The 19682-nt window shown below is 46.1% G+C and overlaps 1 protein-coding gene across 1 annotated transcript; it reads left to right on the plus strand.

Annotated features, from left to right (window-relative positions):
- Positions 1-3566: 3566 nt before the first annotated feature.
- Positions 3567-7671, plus strand: T265_03620 (hypothetical protein; the record flags this gene model as incomplete). Its single annotated transcript, XM_009168155.1, has 2 exons — positions 3567-3629; positions 7543-7671. Coding segments are annotated over 2 exons (192 nt in total), but the record flags the coding sequence as incomplete, so codon positions are not given.
- Between the last annotated feature and the right edge of the window lie 12011 nt (positions 7672-19682).

Below are 19682 nucleotides of genomic sequence, written 5' to 3' on the forward strand. Positions count from 1 at the left end.
GAAGGCCCCCACTGCTACGAAAGTGGCAAGTCTTTGAAACCCAAAAGTATGGAACCGTACAGAATTTCGGAAGAAACGAACCCGAAGAGCACAAACAGCTTCCAGACGGTTTGGAACAAACTCCGCTGTTTGGAAAAGTGCCCATTCTTGCAAACTTCAAGCAACACAACCGTTTATAAGTTGTTAGAACTTGCTGACCGGAGTTTCGCGGTTGCGGTAGACCATTTAGCCATCGGCCTCAGATGCAAGGTTGCGTGGTGGGAATTACCCACCGACTGAGCGGGTAAAAGATATACTCAGATCTAGATTGCCGTAAGAACACCACATAAAACTTTTTAGCTTTGATTACGGGACAGAAGACAGCCTACGGAGCTCATCGTGTGTCCCTCAACCAACTCGACTATTTTGGTGCAAGCAGCCGATATCCTGGAGTATCTCTCAAAAACATGGTGGATTACCAAGGATCGGAAACCCTGGAACGAATAGCCGCCTCAGGCTTTATCCAAGAAAATGCTAAAAGTGGTCCGTTCTCTAGGCTGCATCCGAGCCTACCAACAACTCTAATAAGTCTTTGTGGCCACTCTCAAACCAAAAAGGTTGTCTCCCTGTTACCATTTTAGTCTTTCAGGTCGACAAACTCAACAAGCCTGAGGAGGTGGCAAGCGGGAGGAGGTATCGCTAGCCTACGCCAAATAGGTCGGTCAAAAATTGATCAATCATTCTGAATGGAATGAACTGCTGGATTATGCTGGAACTATGTTGAAAACGCCAGCAGTTGTCTAGCGAAGGACCAGGGTTTGGCCTGTCGAAAACTCTAGACTATATGTTGGTCTGCCCGAGAAACCTGAGTTCTGCCATTATGGATCCATGTATCCCACAGCGGGCGGACTCCTGAAGGGACCTAAGAAGCAGCACACAGTGTGGTTGATCGGTTTAACCATTAGAAAAACCTTATTCCACTAAAGCGTTTTTCTGGCTGGAAAGGCAGCGAAATAAGCCAAACAGCGTCACGTATCAGACGAACTATTGGTCCATACATGGAGCTAAACGCATCTCTCACATAATGGCTCATGGATTCATGGATTTATGAATTGATACACATGATCGAGGCTTTTGTCCAAGTTTCCCGGGTCGATTGTGTTCTTGTCGTTCAGCGTTTGTCGTTCACCTGAAAGGTATTAATGAAAAAACACCACCCTGTGAGTTTTAAGCACAGAACATAACGCTTTGCAGCGCGAAAACTGGCATAAACAAGTGTCTAATAATGCTTTGAACCGGGCTCTAGACGGAGCGTAGACATCCGTCGGAGGAAGGTCGTTCCACGCGGCTACTACCCGAAATGATAAAAAATATTGCTCAATGAATATGTGCGCTATACGCTTGAAAATCTTCTTACCATTTCCCCGCCGTGTGTTTGCTGGGTCAATGGTGAAAAACCTGATGGCCAAGTCTTGTTCATACAGGACGTAAGTAAGAATCAGGTGTCTCAGAGGCAACGATAATCCAGGGGCTAAGTCTTTTGTGCATCCTGAGTTGACAACTTGGTTAACATATTCAGGGAGCGATCCGACGTAGGCCCTATAGAGTGTTTAGAAGTCCATGCAAATAATACACAAGAAGGTGCACCGAATCATCCGTAGAACGGCGAATGTCTTTTGGGCAGAGTTCTCATGGTGCGATGAGAAGGATAGGTCTGAAGAGAGCCAAACACCCAAATCATTTTTGACGTATATCCTCATAATTTTTCTGATTTTTCCTCGCCCTTCGTGACAAAGTCATTCACCAAGACCCCTTCGAATGGCGCGAGGACGCAATTTTCGTCATTCAGAGGGGGGTGTCAGTCCGACGAACAGTGCTTTGCAGCGTCTACATCCATTTGGAGAGCACTGGAATTGGAACTCCAAGAGGTCAAGTCTTCCGTGAAAGTAGACATATACTTCCAAGAACATCTGGAAGGTCGTTGACGAAGATCAGAAACAGCAGTGGTCCCAGGACGGAGCCTTGAGGAACTCCAGTTTGGAGAAGAGTAGTTCGAGCCCATCTTCACCCGCGGATGGTCTGTCTGACAGGAACGCCTTGATTCACTGTAGGACTTCCTGTTGAACCCCTAAAAACCGAACGAATACTTCTGAAAATTCAAGAAGTGTGGCAACGGATATGAGTCCATCTTTGGCCTTGGTAAAACTGTCCATCAATATGAGCATGTTCGCCACGCAGTAACGGTTTGGGAGAAATCCGTGTTGAACTGGAGATATCAAGTTTTTGGGAGTAGGGTTACCCAGGATAGCTCGCTTCGGAATTCGTTCTATCGCCTTTCATGGAACGCTAGTGAGGCCTATAGGCCTGTAGCTGCCAGAAAATAGTCGATCACCAGTCTCGTATATTGGCGGGACAGTCGCTTCCTTCCAAGCGCAAAGAAGGCGGCCTTATTCGAACGAATGACGAACCACCTGGCAAAAATGATTTGCCAGTTTAGACCACGTTTCCTTCAGAATTTTTGGATGGACCTCGTCGGGCCGCGACGCGCAGAATGGGTGTATCTTGCGCAAGTGTTGACGAATGTCCTCCACCTTTAAGACCAAGTCATTTAGGGGCCGTTTATAGTTACGCCTTGACAAGACTGGATGTGATGAGGACGCTGGAGCTGAATGTAGACCTGTATAGTATATTCTGTAAAATTCGGATACAGCTGTTGGGTCACTCGTGGGTTCCCCGTTCCTGTCCCTCAAAGAGAACGGAGATGGCCCGTTTTTTGCGGTGATGTCTCATTTATTCGAACAGCGTATTTGTTTTTTCCGAACGAAATTCAGAATGATGGCTTGTTTTCGTATTTTCCACTGGCGGATTTCTGATTTACAGAGGCTCCGCATTTTTTGACATGCCAGCTCATCTTCTTTCTCCTATAGTCAACTTTTTGAAAAACAGTTGAGACCTCTTCCATAAGACGCCGAATCCTTTAAGGTAACTTGTGGCTCATCCGACAGCGTGCTGGCGTTTTTGGAACGAACATCGCGCCAGCCACGTGAACATTCTGGAAAAGTGATCCTATATAAGTCTTCCGATGAAGCTGTTCCCAATTCAACCTGTTCAAGAAAGATGCGCATTCCTGTATAGTCTGCACGGAAGAAGTTTCGAATCCTTTTGAGTTTCGGGATTTCTGGCCCAATAGCGGATGAAATCAAAGGTCACCACTCAGTGATCGCTATGTCCCGGTGGAGCGTTAATTATCCCCCGACCAACGAAGTATCTTTCGTTGGTGATGATCAAATCCATTAGGGACGGTATTTGGCCTGCGTGGTGTCTGATGGGTGCAGCGGCGTGTTGAGTTTAAACGGTCTGTTGAACGACTTCGAACAACGCCGCTTGAAAAACCTCACTTCATCCGACTTGCTGGGGCTCAATCCAGCAGGCCTTCGAAGCACCGAAGTCGCCTACCAGCAGGATCTGAGGAGAGTTCCTCAAGAGTTCGTTTGAGGAAAGGTCATCTTCAGGGGAGCTTGAGGGACAGCAGTAGACCACACTGAGAAGGAGAGAATCGGGCCAGCTGGGAGGGATTTGGATCCAAAATGCACCGCAAAAAGGTGCAGGAGTTGTGCCGGAGAGGACAATCGGGATGGGCAGGGCCGCATGTAAGTATAAAACAAACCCACCAGTCCTCCCAGTTTCGAGTCAGCTCCCAAGTTGCACAACCACTTCTATAGGGACCGATCCGTCTCTTTGGAGCTGAGAAGAAAACTGTGTCATACCTGCAATAATTTTACTAATATCAGGTAACCTTGTTGCTTACGGGTTCACATGGCTGGCTAGATGAACCTTAAATGGCTTATGCCTTGCAACGACTAGGGTCACCAGATTTGTACGGAGTGCTGGCAGTGCTCAATGGCTTTGTGAATCATTAGGTGACCAAATAATACGTCGGTATGCTGCTAAGAGAAGGAGAACAAAGTTATTGACAATAGAATACACATGAGTGCACGTTCGTGCTAGAGGAAAGGATCACCGGGGCAGAATCGGCTGTTTAATTGACCCGAAATAAAAAGCCTGATCTGGATAATCTAAGGCGCCACGCAACAACGATTTCGAAGTCTGCGCTGCTCCCATAAGGCGTCGTTATCTCAATTAGATCCTGGAACAGGAAGATTTCTTACCTAGTAAAACGCATTCTTTGACTACTCGTGGAAGCAAAGGAGCTCTCAGCTAAGGACGAAATAGTCAATCTCAGACTCATAAAGCCCCGGGAGTGTTCCGGTTTCAAGAAAGGTGTTGCTTTTGCGTTCACTACTGCCTTTGCGACTATTCTGAGCATTTATTTTGTTTCCTCAGTTGCCGTGCATCACTCCAGTACATCAGACTGTTTAGAATGACTGGTGTTCCTATTTGAGGACATCGTGTGGCTATGCAAAATGTTACACAGGTAATATATCCGGTGTGGACAGCAATAGTTTGGCGGTCCAAAGCACTTCTTCCATTTGCCTTCAGGTGACGCTTAGTACCTACCTTGCCCTCTGGTTCTGGAGCATTTTCGACTGCCAGAGAAGGGAATATCCACCCACTTTACATCAGAGAAGACCATCATAACCCACAAAAACACCCACTCATAGATGCATGAGTGACTACCGATAGAGGCCATAGATAAGTCTCTTCTACCCTCACCTACCTCTGAAGGACTCATTAGCCGGCGAAGCATGGCTTTGTTTTCCCATTCATTTTGCTTCTAAGTTAACATGGCTAATTTTGTACACTCCAGTGTGAGTCGGGGATTTTGTCTTCAATGATTCCATTGTGAACTTATCCAGGGTTTTTACCAAAACAATCCACGCACTGTCTGTTCATCGCTAATATAAGGTAGATTCAAAACTGCATGTCCTGCTGGTTTCTGGCTGTCACTTTCAGTGGACAACTGGAAGCATACTCTTTCTGTATATGCTCGACCAACCTTTACCTCGGAAATGGCACACCATAAGGATCAGCCTATTTGCCAACCTTATGCTTGAGTGCATTACTCTTCTGTACTGTGACAGTCTAGCGACCTGGTTTCTCAATGGTCCCTCATATCCGTACCTAGTGGGAAACGTAACTTCTATCCATCATCTCACAAAACGCTTGCAACTATCCCATCAAACACATCCCCATCTTCCAAATAATTTCCTAGCTGATCGTTCTGTCGTAGCCAACCAGTGCGTCAGCTTATATAAGAATAAATTGGCATGGCTCTTCTCTGTACTTTTGCAACCACTGGTGGTTCCCAGGCACTTCCGAAATATGGATGGGATTTGTCGGCCACTTCGAGAGGACCCCTATCAGCCAAGACAAGTGTACGTACAGCAGCATTCCACTTTTGTTTGGTTCCGTTTTTTGCCTGCGTCCCCGTATCTTGCTCTACACCCAAAATTGAATCGCCCTTGGGCCCCATACTCGCCTGTCTAGTTGAACAAAGCCACACATATTTTGCTACATTCTGATCAGCTCGGCTTTAGTTGATGTGAAATTCAGGTGGGCGTTTTGATTCTTGAATAAATATTTGAACAAGAGCGCACTTGGATTTGGAAATTTCCTACATCGTACTCAGAAGACAACATAGTCTCACTAACTGAGGTTTGCACAACTTTATTTTTTATTATTGTATTCACACTACCACATTTGTGACTTGACTTTGCGTTTTGAACATAACTCAGCGTAACCCATTTAAGTCCTGGAAACGATCAACAAGTGGCATTAGCGGTAGGTAATGCGCTGGTTTCGCCCAGTACCAGGTAGTTTCCGTGGTAAGAATAATTTAGTAAAATGTATAGCCAGTTCGATCTCGCGTATTTTTCAGGCACAAGCTTTGGAAGGTGTTACTGACTTAAAGCTGAACTTTGAAAGGGCGTCGAAATCTTTTAACTGATAGTGCTCTAGGCGCCTGTGATGCTCTAATCCAGGTGGCAGGACCTCCTCACATAGGAGCCAATATATTGATGAAGACAGAAGTTCGCCGAAAATTCAGTAAGTATGTACTCATGCTCATTATAAAAATATCCATTGAGATTACGAATCACACCAACCTTCTGTGACTTGGTTTTGCCTGACGGATTTGTAGTGCTTAACGGTCCTACGGAGTCTCTTGTGAACAGAGCAAATTACTAATGCAAGCCAGATACAAAGTCACAAGGAGAAAAATCCAAGTAGATCTCAACTCACAGTTCAAAATAGGAGATTCCGTAGCTCCGTATTCCGTTGAACCACTACACCAAGAATAGCTTTATCTTCCTGGTACTCCAGCTCTCCTGTGATTGAAATATTAATCCACAAGGGTGAATATACTAGTTCAGTGTTTGTAGCTGAAATGTTTGTTCACGTTTAGTGTTAGCAGCGGTCAAATATAGCCAACCGGCGGTCAAAACAACGGTCACTCAGCAAAAGTCTCAAAGTCACGTTGGAGCCAACGAGCGGGTGGTAGCCGTTGTATATCAGTAAAAGAAACTTTTGTACACCGATGTGATTGATAATGATGGGGAAAAAGAAGATGATACTGAGCATGAAAAAGAGCAGTTTGCAAGTGCAACAGATTGTTTGCTGCAATGATAAGATGCTGTGGCCCCGTTACCCACCGACCGCTTTTCATCTTTGAGTTTACGCTGATGAAAGCTTCATTACTTTTAATGCAATCCTTCAAAGCAATTTAAACTGTATTACTGTAAACGTGATGAAACTAGCTTCATCAGGAAATCGTGCACCGCAACCAAGAAATGGCTGGGCTACTACATCTAGTAAAAGGTAAGTCACACGCAAGGATGAACCAATATTTCACAAGAACATGACAGGTGCCGGATAATCCATTGTCTCCAACAATTGCCGTCGAATACAACCATTTCATGTGAAGCTTTTTCTTTTCTCGGGCCATCCTTTCAGAGGCATCTTAGGTGTGCGTATGAAGATGTTTTTGACGTGCTTCCAATGTATATGGTATGTTTGAAAACCGTCTTTGTCAGATTCCAGAAAATAATCTTGGTAGACGTATTTTGGTCAAAGGCTCATAAATCAATGCAAAAGTGGTGACAGAGTAGCAACTGGGTGGGTGATACCATTTTCATGTAAAAGGCGACACTATCAATCCTCCCGCGTTTTGATCAACATGTAATATTTATTAAAACAACTTTGAAGAAATCCTTAGTGGTTTACTTAACCAAATATCTCCTCATCTAGACTTTTGCGCCAACGGAACGCGCCGCCGAACTGAGCGAAGTTGAACTTAACTTGATGCCACTTTGCGACCCCCTTTTGCCTAATATCACCGCCATTGCCCTTCCTGCCAACGTCGCGTCATGATACAAAATCTTCAATGAATACCTCTTCCGGTGTCATGATTTTTCAAGCAGTGCTTGCAGGGTACAGCGGAAACCCGCAGGTGGCGTAATAGTGACAGTCGAATTTTACACAAAAAACTGTGCGGGCTTAAATTCTGCCCAGAGACCTCGTCACATCAAATCTTGGCACGCCGAAACTACGGATATTCCAGTAAGAATGGGGTAATTATTACTATTATTGTTGTTAATTTTATAGGTTTATTCCTCGGCACGTATGGAGCCTAAAAATTGGTGCACGATCAAGGCTTTACAGTGCGGTGGACAACGACAAGACTGGGGGAATGCAAAATCAGGCGGAAATGCTCACCAACCACGTCATGAATAATTGTACATTGCGCGAGGCGGAAAATAGCAGAGGTTCGCGAATTTCAGTGGCAGGGCTAACCGAAATGAGCAAACCAGAACCCGGTGTGACGGTGAGACAGTTGGTGGTGGACAGTTGGACTAAAGGCCACCTACCCGAAAAGCATGAGAGGCATGATTGGAAAGAAGAATTCGTAGCAGAGGTAAATTCCGGTTGGCATCCCAGAAATATGGTGTGTGCGTGTGTGGAAAGAATTATTGGCGTCCTCATTGGCGGATCAACCTGCCTAAGAGGCCGGGCAGTCATGCATTTGTTCGTGGTTCCAAGTAAGGGTTAAAGAGCGTAAGGGAAGCATTCCATTTTAGAAAGATGATAGCTGCAAATGTGCCAATTAACCATGCATAACCGTGCCGTGCCATCACTGCGCGTATACTTCGGTTTCTAGACAGCCCCGAAATCAACACCTTGGTTGAGGAGATATGGGAGGACTGCTGTGTTTCTGTAGTCAGCGGGAATTTTATGAGCCAAGGGCGATTAAAACAAGAGGAATCAAGTCAGAGCAGGATAAATTAGAGATCCACTTAGGCATGAAGAAGAGATTGAGCTGAGTGAAAGACAAAAGGACAGACCGATCTTTGGCTTCTGGGCAAGGTGAATACCATCCCAATAACATGAGGGAAAGATTGTTCACGTCGACGAATAATGTCTGCATGATGCTTTGTCAGTCACTTAACGAAAGCAACGTTACCTCTGTTTAAAAAGCGATTGCCGTGGCATTATACCAATCCGTTGGCTTCACGTCGCCCGTCAGCATCACCAGCAAACCACGAAAGGTATGAGGGTTCTATTTTCAATCACGCCACGGTCACCAACTTGATATCCCAGCCCAAAATGGATTTCTTCTAGACCATCCTTGCGTTACAATTAAGCTCTCAGGTATAGGCAGCCTGACCCAAGGTAAACCCGAGGAACCCATATTGGATGCCTTATATTTTGACCTCTCAAAAGCAGTCGATTGGTTCATCACTCTCCACTTCTCCTTCTAAACAAGCTTTATGGTATCCAAGGCAAGATTCCACGCCGAACTAAAGCGTAGTTGGAACGTTTCAAGAGAAATTATAACCGATATTATCCTCTCTACCGGTCTCCATTTGAGTACTTCACCGCTCAGTTGTAGGGCGAAGACTGTATCCATACGTAGTTCAGAGGAAACTGAGCAAACAACTTCGTCACGTCTGATAAGAATGGAATAATAATAATAGTAAGGTTTATTCCCAACTCGTGGGTGGCATACCATCTGGCATGATCATAGTTTTACAGTCAGAATGGAGCATGACTGGGGTAGTAACGAGGGTAGTAACAAGGATGTATACCTAATTGGATTTATGTATCTGACCCTTTTCAAACCTGTTCTGCTCACCGCCCTAGAAAACGTCGGCTCGAAGGCGTTCATCGTTCTACGGATGATTCGGTGCAAATTCCCTCGTACTTTTTGCATGTAATTCCAAACACTCTTAGGCCTAGATCAGGGCACTTATCGAACAGGCCAAAAGAGTCTTCTAATCAGGAGGCAAAACCAATGTAACCTATGTTGAGCGTGTCGAACGAACTGCAACGAAATCGCCAGCAGTCCATAAATCCGTTGAATTTAAAACACGTCTCGCGATGATTGACCTCTCTCCTCTGGAGTATCGCCACATCCGAGGAGAGCTAATGTCTACGTGCGCTCCGTTCGAACAAAGTTTGGCCAACATTTTCCACTGATTCAAAGACTTGAAAGTGGCTTTCAAGCTTAGAGTGCACACGTTTATCAGGCAAACATTTTCCTAACTCTCAGTAGTTAGCACGGGGAATGCCCGTCGGACGACGTTTGTTGATCCTCTATCTAGCACCCGGTTTAAAGTATCTTTAGATTTTTTGTGTGATCACCTGGTTGTCATTCTCTTAAGCCAGCACGTAAAAAATCGGCACAGTCACTCCTCAGTGGGTTCGGCACAAAGCCTGAAAATAACAATCTTCATGCAGAGCGATTGCGCGGAAGGAAAGGAAGGCCTGAACTCACCTTTACTCGCAAAAGTGCCGGAGAGCTGATCTTGGGGCGGGCTATGAGCGTTCAAAATACCTATCCAAAGATCAAGCGCATAACCTAGGACCACCCTCTAGGGGCACAAAATCTGAGTCACAATAGTCCCAGAATTGAGGCGCGTAAAAAGCTTTCGCCTGGCAGCAGTTCAACCATACCCAAACTTTTGGCAAGGCTGATGGCAGCTGTAGATATATGTACTCCCAAAAGCACGCCGACGAAACCGGACGCGTCTCCGGGTTGCAGCGTCTACTCAACTGCCGGAGACCCTTCAGCTACCAACTAAATTGGTGGTCTTGGGTGACGAGTCTCGCGTGGACGCGACACCGGCGTGTGTGGAATTACCATCGATTAGTTCTTCACTGGGCGACACATCCTCCTCTCCACATCCAGTCCACCAGTTCCAAGTTGAATTTGGTCGGCTATTTGGAAACAAACTGCGGAAACTGACGATAGATCAACCACAAGCGTTGACCTGAACGCCGTAAACTGCTCTGATAACCCACAAAACACGGAAAATGTGACACTGCCAGCCCCCATCTGCACTACACCGAACACAGACTCTATGATCGTCGACACAGTCGTCACTCGTGACCCTGCTGGCCGGAGCCACAAACTCGGCAGCATTGTACTGAAAATTTTGACGTACATCAAGCTGACCACGCTAACCGCGGTCAACCTGGGAATATGCACAAACACGAAAAAACGACTACAATCGAACGAACTACATAAATCCCACCTTATCGGAAAGCTATTGGCTAGATTCAGGGTGCGGTCCTCTGCCGGGGTGCCGCCAATAAAATAAACCCTGGTGGTGCCCTGCAGCGCACAAGTGAATTCATCAGGCTTCAAAGAGAAGCTGGTTACGCCGCGCCAAAAAAAACACAAGAAACCCGACGCAATGCAATGCATACCCTTAAAGGACAACAAATCTAGATGTCTCAAAAGTGGCCACTCCATTTTTTCGTGCTGATTCAAAACGCCGGAGTTCATGTTGGGTTGCTGTATACTTACACGCGGACTTACCCACCTCGAATGCTTTAACGGTAATACTAGAACTACTCCTGTAGTTTAATGTGATGCACTGTGGATTCAAGTCCCACTGTGCAGAACCAATTCTCACCTTTTCGGCGTTGTCGACCGTTGTCCCTCAAGTCATCCGGAACATAAATCAGTTCCTCATATAAGCATTTAAGTACTTCTTCTCCAGCTAACACTTTATAAATTTCCTGCTGGTAGACGATTCCAAGGCTCTGAGGTTCTCCTGGATGGAACTTAAGCACATCGGGCTAAGTAAACACTTTGCATCGGCAATGACCGAAGGCGTTTAACAGGACGCTTGCACCCGACACGTCGTCACACCCGCGCAGACTAACTGCGAACCTTGCTGGATTTGTTTGCCAACAACAAAACACACTTCATTGATCAAGTGTCAGTTGAAGCCCCACTGGGGCATAGTGACTACCGTGTGCTGACGTTGGACTTCATCTGATTTCGGGCCAAAAATCCGGAAACAACTGACGTGGATTCGAAACTTCTGCCTCGCAGACTTCTCAGGAATGAATATTTTTATTGATGAATTCAAACTAAGTCCAGCTTCAATAGAAGAGTTGTACGAAACCACTCTCCAGAGAAATCACAAAGCTGACGCGATGTTCGTCACAAATAACAGCGTGAGCAGGATTAACAAAAGCCCCTTAAAAGGATGCAAGTATATGGTGGCCGTTGGCTTGTTCGCTGAGCTGGGCAACCAATGGAATCACCCGACCGAACAACTAATCGCGACCAAAGGTCACAGCTTCAATGAAGAGTTGTACGAAACCACTCTCCAGAGAAATCACAAAGCTGACGCGATGTTCGTCACAAATAACAGCGTGAGCAGGATTAACAAAAGCCCCTTAAAAGGATGCAAGTATATGGTGGTCGTTGGCTTGTTCGCTGAGCTGGGCAACCAATGGAATCACCCGACCGAACAACTAATCGCGACCAAAGGTCATCCCCTGCTAGCAGCACGTATATTAACACACGCACAACACTACCCAACGCACAACCACCAACCCACCGCTACGCACTACTACGCTCCACAATAACGCACTGATGATGTCACCTCGATTGGTGATGAAACGTTTGCAATCAAATTGCCCAGCTCAGCGAACAAGCCAACGACCACCATCTACGATACCTGAGCTACCATCATTTTCCTCTATAGAAAAAGGATGCAAGTATTCTTGGAAAAGAGATTCCCACCATCTTTCCAGAAGATTATTACGAATGACAGAGAAGACTGGCCTTTTGTGAAAGGCAGAACTGCTGTAAGTCAGAAATCCGCCAATAAAACATACAAAAACGAGTCACAATAGTGGACTTCGCCCGGAAAAACAAAATGTGTTATTTATTTACACGGAAACAGAAAAACAAGCCAATCATCCCATTTGTGACAGACGGACAGAATAATTCCAAGGTAACCCAATAGCGATATCTTCACGGATTCACGGATTCACGGATTGATACACAGGATCGAGGCTTTTGCCCAAGTCTCCCGGGCCGGTTTTGTTCTTGTCGGTCAGTGGCTGTCACTACGCAGGCCTGTAATCTGCCCCGGCACCTCGATACACCCATTCTTGTCGAGATGTAACTATAAACTGCTCCTGACAAAATTTGTCTTCACTGACATTCGCCAACTTTTGCATAAAACAAGTCTTGTCAGCACGTTGGTGCCAGACAAGTTTCATCCAAGTAGCCTGAGGATGCGTCACCTGAACTAGAAAAGCATTTCTAATCGGTGTTTCGTCATTAGCTCGATAAAGGCAACCTTTCATCTGTTCGGAAGGACGCAGTTGTCACTCCAACCTACAGAGCTGGTGACCAAATATCGCTTAATTGCTACAAGCCTATTAGCCCCACTAACGTACTGTCCAGGGTGACGGAACATATTCTGAAGCGCGATATTTTTAATCACCTCATAATCTTGGAACAGTCGGACCTCATTCCTACTGTCCAATTTTTTCTAGTTTTCGGTTCCCGCAAGTGCGATGGCTTTTCATGTAAGGAGCATGCTTCGCTTGTTGTACCCCCTCCCGTTGTTTTGTTGCCTGCCCTGCGCAGATCGCCGCCACACGATCAGGCCTTAATCGGCATGTTCCTCACAGGTTGTTCAATAAATCCATTATTGTTATTTCATAGGGTATTGGTGACCGTTTTGGCATTGTCCTCTTTGTCGCGCAATCCCCAGTACCAGCAAAACCCTCAGTTGTGCTTTATTATAACCAAATGTATGATCATGCCTGTCGGCATGCCACCCACAAGTTGGGAGTAAACATTGTCATTATTTTCATAAAGGAAACTACTTACAAGTTTGCTGGGAACCTTTCGACGGCCTTGTGAGACAACAAACATGTGAGTAGTTTTCTTTACGAAAATAAACTGCTCTATCTCGAATATCGTGCCAAATGAAACTTGAGGCGGCCTGCGTGCAGAACATTCAGTTGTAGAATATCATAAACGAGAGTTTCAGTTGGATCTCGTGAAAAACAAATTGATTTGCTAATAATTGTGTTTCTTGAAAAATGTTATCATTATTATTAAAACTTGATACGCTCAGTAGAAAATGGATTCCTCCCAAGTCTTTCTTGCGTTACCAATAAGCTTGTAACTATGGGCAATTTCTGCCAGGCTTAAGACGGAAGACTGATAATGGGTCATATAGTTCGGCCATTTACCGGCAATCGATCGAGCCTCATACTCCGCAGGTCCACGAACTCTCATCTACGGGATTCAAGAAAACATTCTACGCTGGCTTGAGGTATTCTTATCATAACAGAACGTTCAGAGTAAAAGTAGGCTTGATCAAATCTCTTCAGGCTCCAGGTTTCATTGGAGTGCCCGAAGACTTTTTTGAAACCACGTCGACCACCTGCCAAACATCCCTTCAAGTCCATGCCTGCGTTTTGTGGACAATTTGAAATTATTATTGCTATGGTTCAAACCGGTGCACTACAAATAAACATGGACACTGCGGGGCATCATCATCATCATCGTTGTCAGCTGTAAGAAACGCGTACTGGTCGTACACTGGTTATAGATGCAGGGCAGTGTTCATTGGACTGGAATCTTCCCATGAATGACGAAAGGTTCGTCCATATGTCGTTGGAAGGTGACTTAGCTAACGCTTTTGTCATGCGTTCTGGGCGTTGACCAGAAGATGTTATGAGAATGGATAAAAAAGTGAATTTGGGTATCAAACGTTTCCTTTTCACCGCATGATGGGTATCGGCTAAAAAGCATTTGCGGTTCTACGGATGGTTCGGCGTACCTTGCCCACTATTACTCGCATGCACTTCCACACACTCTATGGGTTGGACCCACCAACCAAGTTTTCCGCCAAGAATCCAAGAAAAACGTTACTCTCGTTGGGCGCTTCCAACGAGCTGATATGAAAATGGTTGCCGGCCTAGAATCCCTTGAACCACATCTCGTGATGCTTGGCCTATTTTCTCTGGAGTATCATGGCTTACGGATGGGTCCTGTACTCACTTGTGCACCTCGTGAACGGGATTAAGCCCAAGGGTTTTCCACCGTTAACCTGACATAAGCATGCTCACCAAGGAATGCTCCATATGTTCGTGAACACAACGAACTCTTTGCATTCTCGGACTTCCGGGTGAATGAGAGTACACTGTGAGCTCCTCAAAGCTTTTGTACATCAAGGGGTGTCCGTCAGGGGTGTCTATTCTCTCTATTCATATTTTATTTTTTGATCGTCGAGACAATGGGGCGAACGCTAAGGTCTTCAAACCCCCGATGCTCAAGTGGCATGTGACGAAAATTCTGTCGATCTAGAGCATGTAGACTGCACCGTTCTTGTCTTTGAAGATGAAGACATGGCATAGGTGTTTCTGGATAAACTGACCAAAATCCTTTGATTTTTACTTTCCACCCATGGATTGTAAAGTCGGGCAGTCACTGAACACGTACCTTACATTCCAGGGAGAGACACCAAGGATTGTGGAGCGTTTAACTTGCCTCGGAAGCTATATTATTGTAGGAATTAAGTTGAGCAGTTATATCAGATAAGCAGACGAACCAGAAATTCAGAATTCAGCACGGTGTCAAAAGGGGTGAGCGTATATTCGAATTTATGTATGTGTGCAGCACTTGAAACATTAAAGCAAAAGAATAATGATGAATCAATAAAGCACCGATCACGTTCATCTCACCCGTCACATCTTGACTGAGCGCGTGGATGTTTGTAGTTCAGCAGTGGCATTGATCGGATCTTCACAAACTGAAGACTTCAGGTTCTTTGCAGGTAGCACGTCTACCAGAGATAACGTTTTATGTAACAATAAGATCATCTACAAAGAATTCATTAGTATTTGAAACAGCGGGAATGCCGGAAACAGACCGACCTTCGATAATATTGACCCCAGCCGAACAGTGTATCTCAGGTGCTGAAAGTATTATTATTGTAGCAGGCCACAAATCATTACCCCTGAAAAACAACATCAGTCGTTTTGGCACCGTTATGACTTGCACGCAGCGAGCAAGACTTACGATAATCGCGAGACACCGCTTAGTAACAGAGTGAACGGCATTCCCGTATTGCATCAAAAAATTGTCAATTCCACGGTCCAATTCCACGGAGGGAACGAAGTCATAGCAGACTTCAGTGTTTGGACAAAATTCTCAACAAGTCCCTCGACTAGGGATGTCGTGGAGCAGTTAATATATGTATACCTTTAACCATTCCTCGAGGGATTTTGCAGTGAAGGGCTTTCCGTTGTCAGTGACTAAAACAATTGATGCACCGTCATGGCTGAATACTTTCCTAAATGCTTGTCGTGTAGATTCTGCACCTGAAAGTAGTTAGAAAAAACTTAAGGTCAGCGTAAATGCGCGTCTATACCAACTATAGCTTAGTATATACCAAGAAAAGGACCGCAACAGCCGGTATGAACTCGTTTGAGGTGTTTCACAGATATTTGGCCACAGGAACAACTGTGAAGATTTTCTATGAATCTCATGTGCACATTTAACAACATTTTCGTGGTGTGTTTGATGTCTTCGTGGTTTGTTTGATGTCTGCATCTAGTTTCGAGCACCAACGTGATAAGCTTGCAAGAGATTTCATTTCGTCAACAAGTGATCGTAGTACAAATCTGAAAGAACAGCCGCTGACTGAGTTGATAGAATCATAACTCTATCCTCGAAGCACAGCAACCCATCTGGAGTGATGGACAGAAGTTCGCGGCGACATTGAACTGCAGAAAAGCCGCGTCGCTCTTGCTGCGTCCAGCCACGTCGTAGTGCAGAATAATGCAGCAAAATATCTTTTAGCATCAGCGACAAGCGCGTCTCTCTAGCCTGTATTGGCTGAACCAATAAACGATCTGAAATGTCTGAATCCGCGTTTCATGATCGAATTCTAGACAAGAAATCGATATGGGGAATTATTTTTGCACTCTCATTTCCAAAGGTTCGCAAGGTAGTACAAACTCGCAATGAGCACAAATTTGTGAATCCGATAAACAAAGCTCTTTAAGTTAAAACTAAAAAATACAACCGACAGGGCGCCTTGGGGAAATCTCACAGGAATTGTGCACCTACCAATTAGAGGTACAGGATGTCCAGTGATATCACAGATACTTACTACTGCACGGATTGCCACACCGCCGGGGTAAAATGCAGTCAGATCTGACTGTGGAAAAATTGACTTAGCACTACCAGTGTTAACAATAAAATCATGTTTTCGACCGGAAGCGGACATCAAAGTTTCACAAATGTGTGACGAATTTTGGGACAAAATATATCTTCAGATGATGCTTTCACGTCAGTATTCGGATCAAAAATTAAGTAACACTTTTGTGCATTAAAAGAACCGTTCTCCAGCAGATAAAACGATGATGCTTCACGTCAGTATTCGGATCAAAAATTAAGTAACACTTTTGTGCATTAAAAGAACCGTTCTCCAGCAGATAAAACAATTCACTCGCCCAGTGTCCCTAGTGGACAAAAGCTTAAGGGAGAACCGATTGATAATCTGGGGTTTATTCTCCGGAAAATCACGCCAGTGAAGCTGGCACAATCGATCCTTAGGTGTGTCTTCACCAAGCTTGATAAATCGCTCCACGCAGAATGGCTACGCCAGAAGGGAAGCAAGCGAACTCTTGGGCGTCTAGTCACTCTTTATCCCCCACCCGCCGTACAGAAGATCTTGGAGCGGGCTGGCAGCATTCAGAAGGCCAACACAATGATCAGGCGTCTATCTGAGGATCGCCCTTAAGACGCGCGAAAGCTTGGCCACAGCTGATCACGGGTAGATGCACGAATCAAGCTTCCGCTGAGCACCAATTAAGACGACCTCAAACTCATGACCAAGGCGCTTGTGGTCCTAAATACTTGTGCTTCCGAAAGAAGGCCAACGAAACCAGCCGCGGCCCCGGACAGCAGCATTTATTCGATCACCACAGGCCTCTCGCCCACCAAAGACAGTGATGCATTGGAGGAGATGAACCTCACATGCAAGCAGCGCCCAAAGTACGTAGAGATATCAACGCTTATCCCCGTAACAGACAACACATGTGCAGCCATGCACTCCTCACCAGAGCAACAGCCTCTGAACCTGACTGAGTCAGATGCGCGGGGACAAGCAGCGAAGCAAAACCCTCCTCCACTCCGTCAAAAGCGGCTATAAAGTTGTGGACGAAACCGTTGCCCAGGACTCCGACAACCAAAGTCATAAACATGAATACAGCCAATAGGAAAATCCCACGTACATCCAGCTGGCCACGCCAATCGCCCGCGGATCGAGCGTCCCCACAAACACGAAAGAAGAGCGACTCCAGCCAAAGCCACATAAAATGCGCCAGATTAGAAAACTGCTGGCTGGCATCACGGATTCACGGAGTCACGGATTGATACACAGGAGCGAGACTATTGCCCAAGCCTCCCAGGACGCTTTTGTTCTTGTCGGTCAGTGGCTGTCGTTCACCTGAAAGGCACAATTGAAAAAAGGTGTAGCACTGCTCTTTATGTTCTCAGCGCGGGACAGTATGCTTGCCAGCGCGAGGATTCGCACAGATAAGTATCTAATAGTGCTTTAAACTGGGTTCTAGAAGGAGCGTGAACAACCGTCTGAGGAAGGTCATTCCACGCAGCTACTACCCGAGATGAGAAAAAATTTGTCTAATGAATGTGTGTGCTCTGAGCTTGAAAATCTTCTTGTTATGTCCCCGCCGTGTGTTTGCTGGGTCAACGGTGAAAAACCCGTTTGCCGAGCTTTGTTCAAACAGGGCACAAGTAAGAATTAGGTCTCCTCGGAGGCGATGGTACTCCATGGAACAGAGATCAAGCATCGCGAGACTCTATCATATGCTTTCGAGAAGTCGAAAAATATGGCATCCGATATGAGTCCTTCGTTTTTGGCTTGGGTGAAGCTATCCATGAACACGAGCGAGGTGCGGTCGTCCGCGAAAATGAGCCTCTTGGGAGCGCCACCAAAATATTAATTCTTGGTGCCGCCACCCAGCGCTCAGCGCCTCAGAGACTTTTTTCCGGCCAAATCGCGCCAAAACACCAGAGTCCAGGAAGTTGAAAGCTTGCCGCAAATCTGTGATCAAAAGCAAATCTGGTCGACAAAACGGTGGTACTGAAAGAGCTACAAGCAGCAAGGGTCGAAATTTTCGCACATGGGGAAAAAACTCTGTCCCTCAACGCTAAAAGGCTCGAGCAATCCGGGCTCTCACGGAACGAAAAAAACCTCACAAGCGAAAAGCATCCTCACAAACCACGAAGTAAGGAAGCAGGCGACATTGCCCCAGAGGACCCGTTTGAGCCTTGGACTCAAGCCCGGCGCGAAACTATTAAGTCTGCCAACCACCTCGATCACTCAACTTTCGGCTCCTCACCCTCGGAGGAGCCGACTCAAAACGAGGGAGGGTTGGTGGGGTTGCTCTGTACTTACATGCGGCCCTACCAATCCCGATTCCCTCTCTGATACCACCCCTGGACCCTTTTGCGATGCACTGTGGGCCCGAATCCCGCTGCGCGTGTCCGATTCTCTCCTTCTCGGCGGGACATAAAAGATGAGCTGGCATCTCGTAAAATGCGGAACCGCTGTAAATCGGAAGTTCGCCAATAGAACACACGAAAACAAGCCACCATCTTGGACCTCGCTGGAAGAAACGAAAACTCACTGTTCAAGTACATGAGACAGCGCCGCGGAAACAAGCCATCTGCGTTCCCCTTTAGAGACAGAAACGGAGAACCGAGTGGTGACCAAAACAGTGCTATCTAAGGTTTACAGAGAACACTATGCGTGTGTATACTCAGCCACAGCGTCCTCGTCACATCCATTCTTGTCAAGGCGTAACTACGAGCAGCCTCTAACCGACTTGGTCTTCACATTGGAGGACATTCGTCAACTCTTGCACATGATCAACCCATTCTGAGCGTTGGGGCACGGCGAGGTCCATCCAAGGATCCTGAAAGCAACGTCCTCCACACTGGCAAACCATTTACACATGGTGTTTCGTCAGTCCCCTGACGAAGGCGGCCTTCCCTCTGCTTGGAAGGAAGCGATTGCCGAGCCAATCTACAAGACTGGTGACCGACTATCGCCTGTCAGCTCTAGGCCCATAAGCCTTACTAACGTGCCTTGCATGGTGGTGGAACGCATTCTGAAGTGAGCTATACTAGATCACCTTCCTTCCAGCAACCTGATATCTCCAGTTCAACAGGGATTTCTCCCTAACCGCTCTCGCGTGACAAACGTGCTCGTGTTTATGGACAGCTTAACCCAACCCAAGGACGAAGGACTCATATCGGATGCCACCTTTTTTGACTTCTCAAAAGCATTTGATAGAGCCCCACACGTCCCGCTGCTCCACAAACTCGAATCTTACGGGATTCAAGGGAAAATCCTTCGCTGGATCAGGGCGTTCCTATCAGA

Source organism: Opisthorchis viverrini, assembly GCF_000715545.1.
Source record: "Opisthorchis viverrini unplaced genomic scaffold opera_v5_55, whole genome shotgun sequence".
Lineage (NCBI taxonomy): Eukaryota > Metazoa > Platyhelminthes > Trematoda > Opisthorchiida > Opisthorchiidae > Opisthorchis > Opisthorchis viverrini.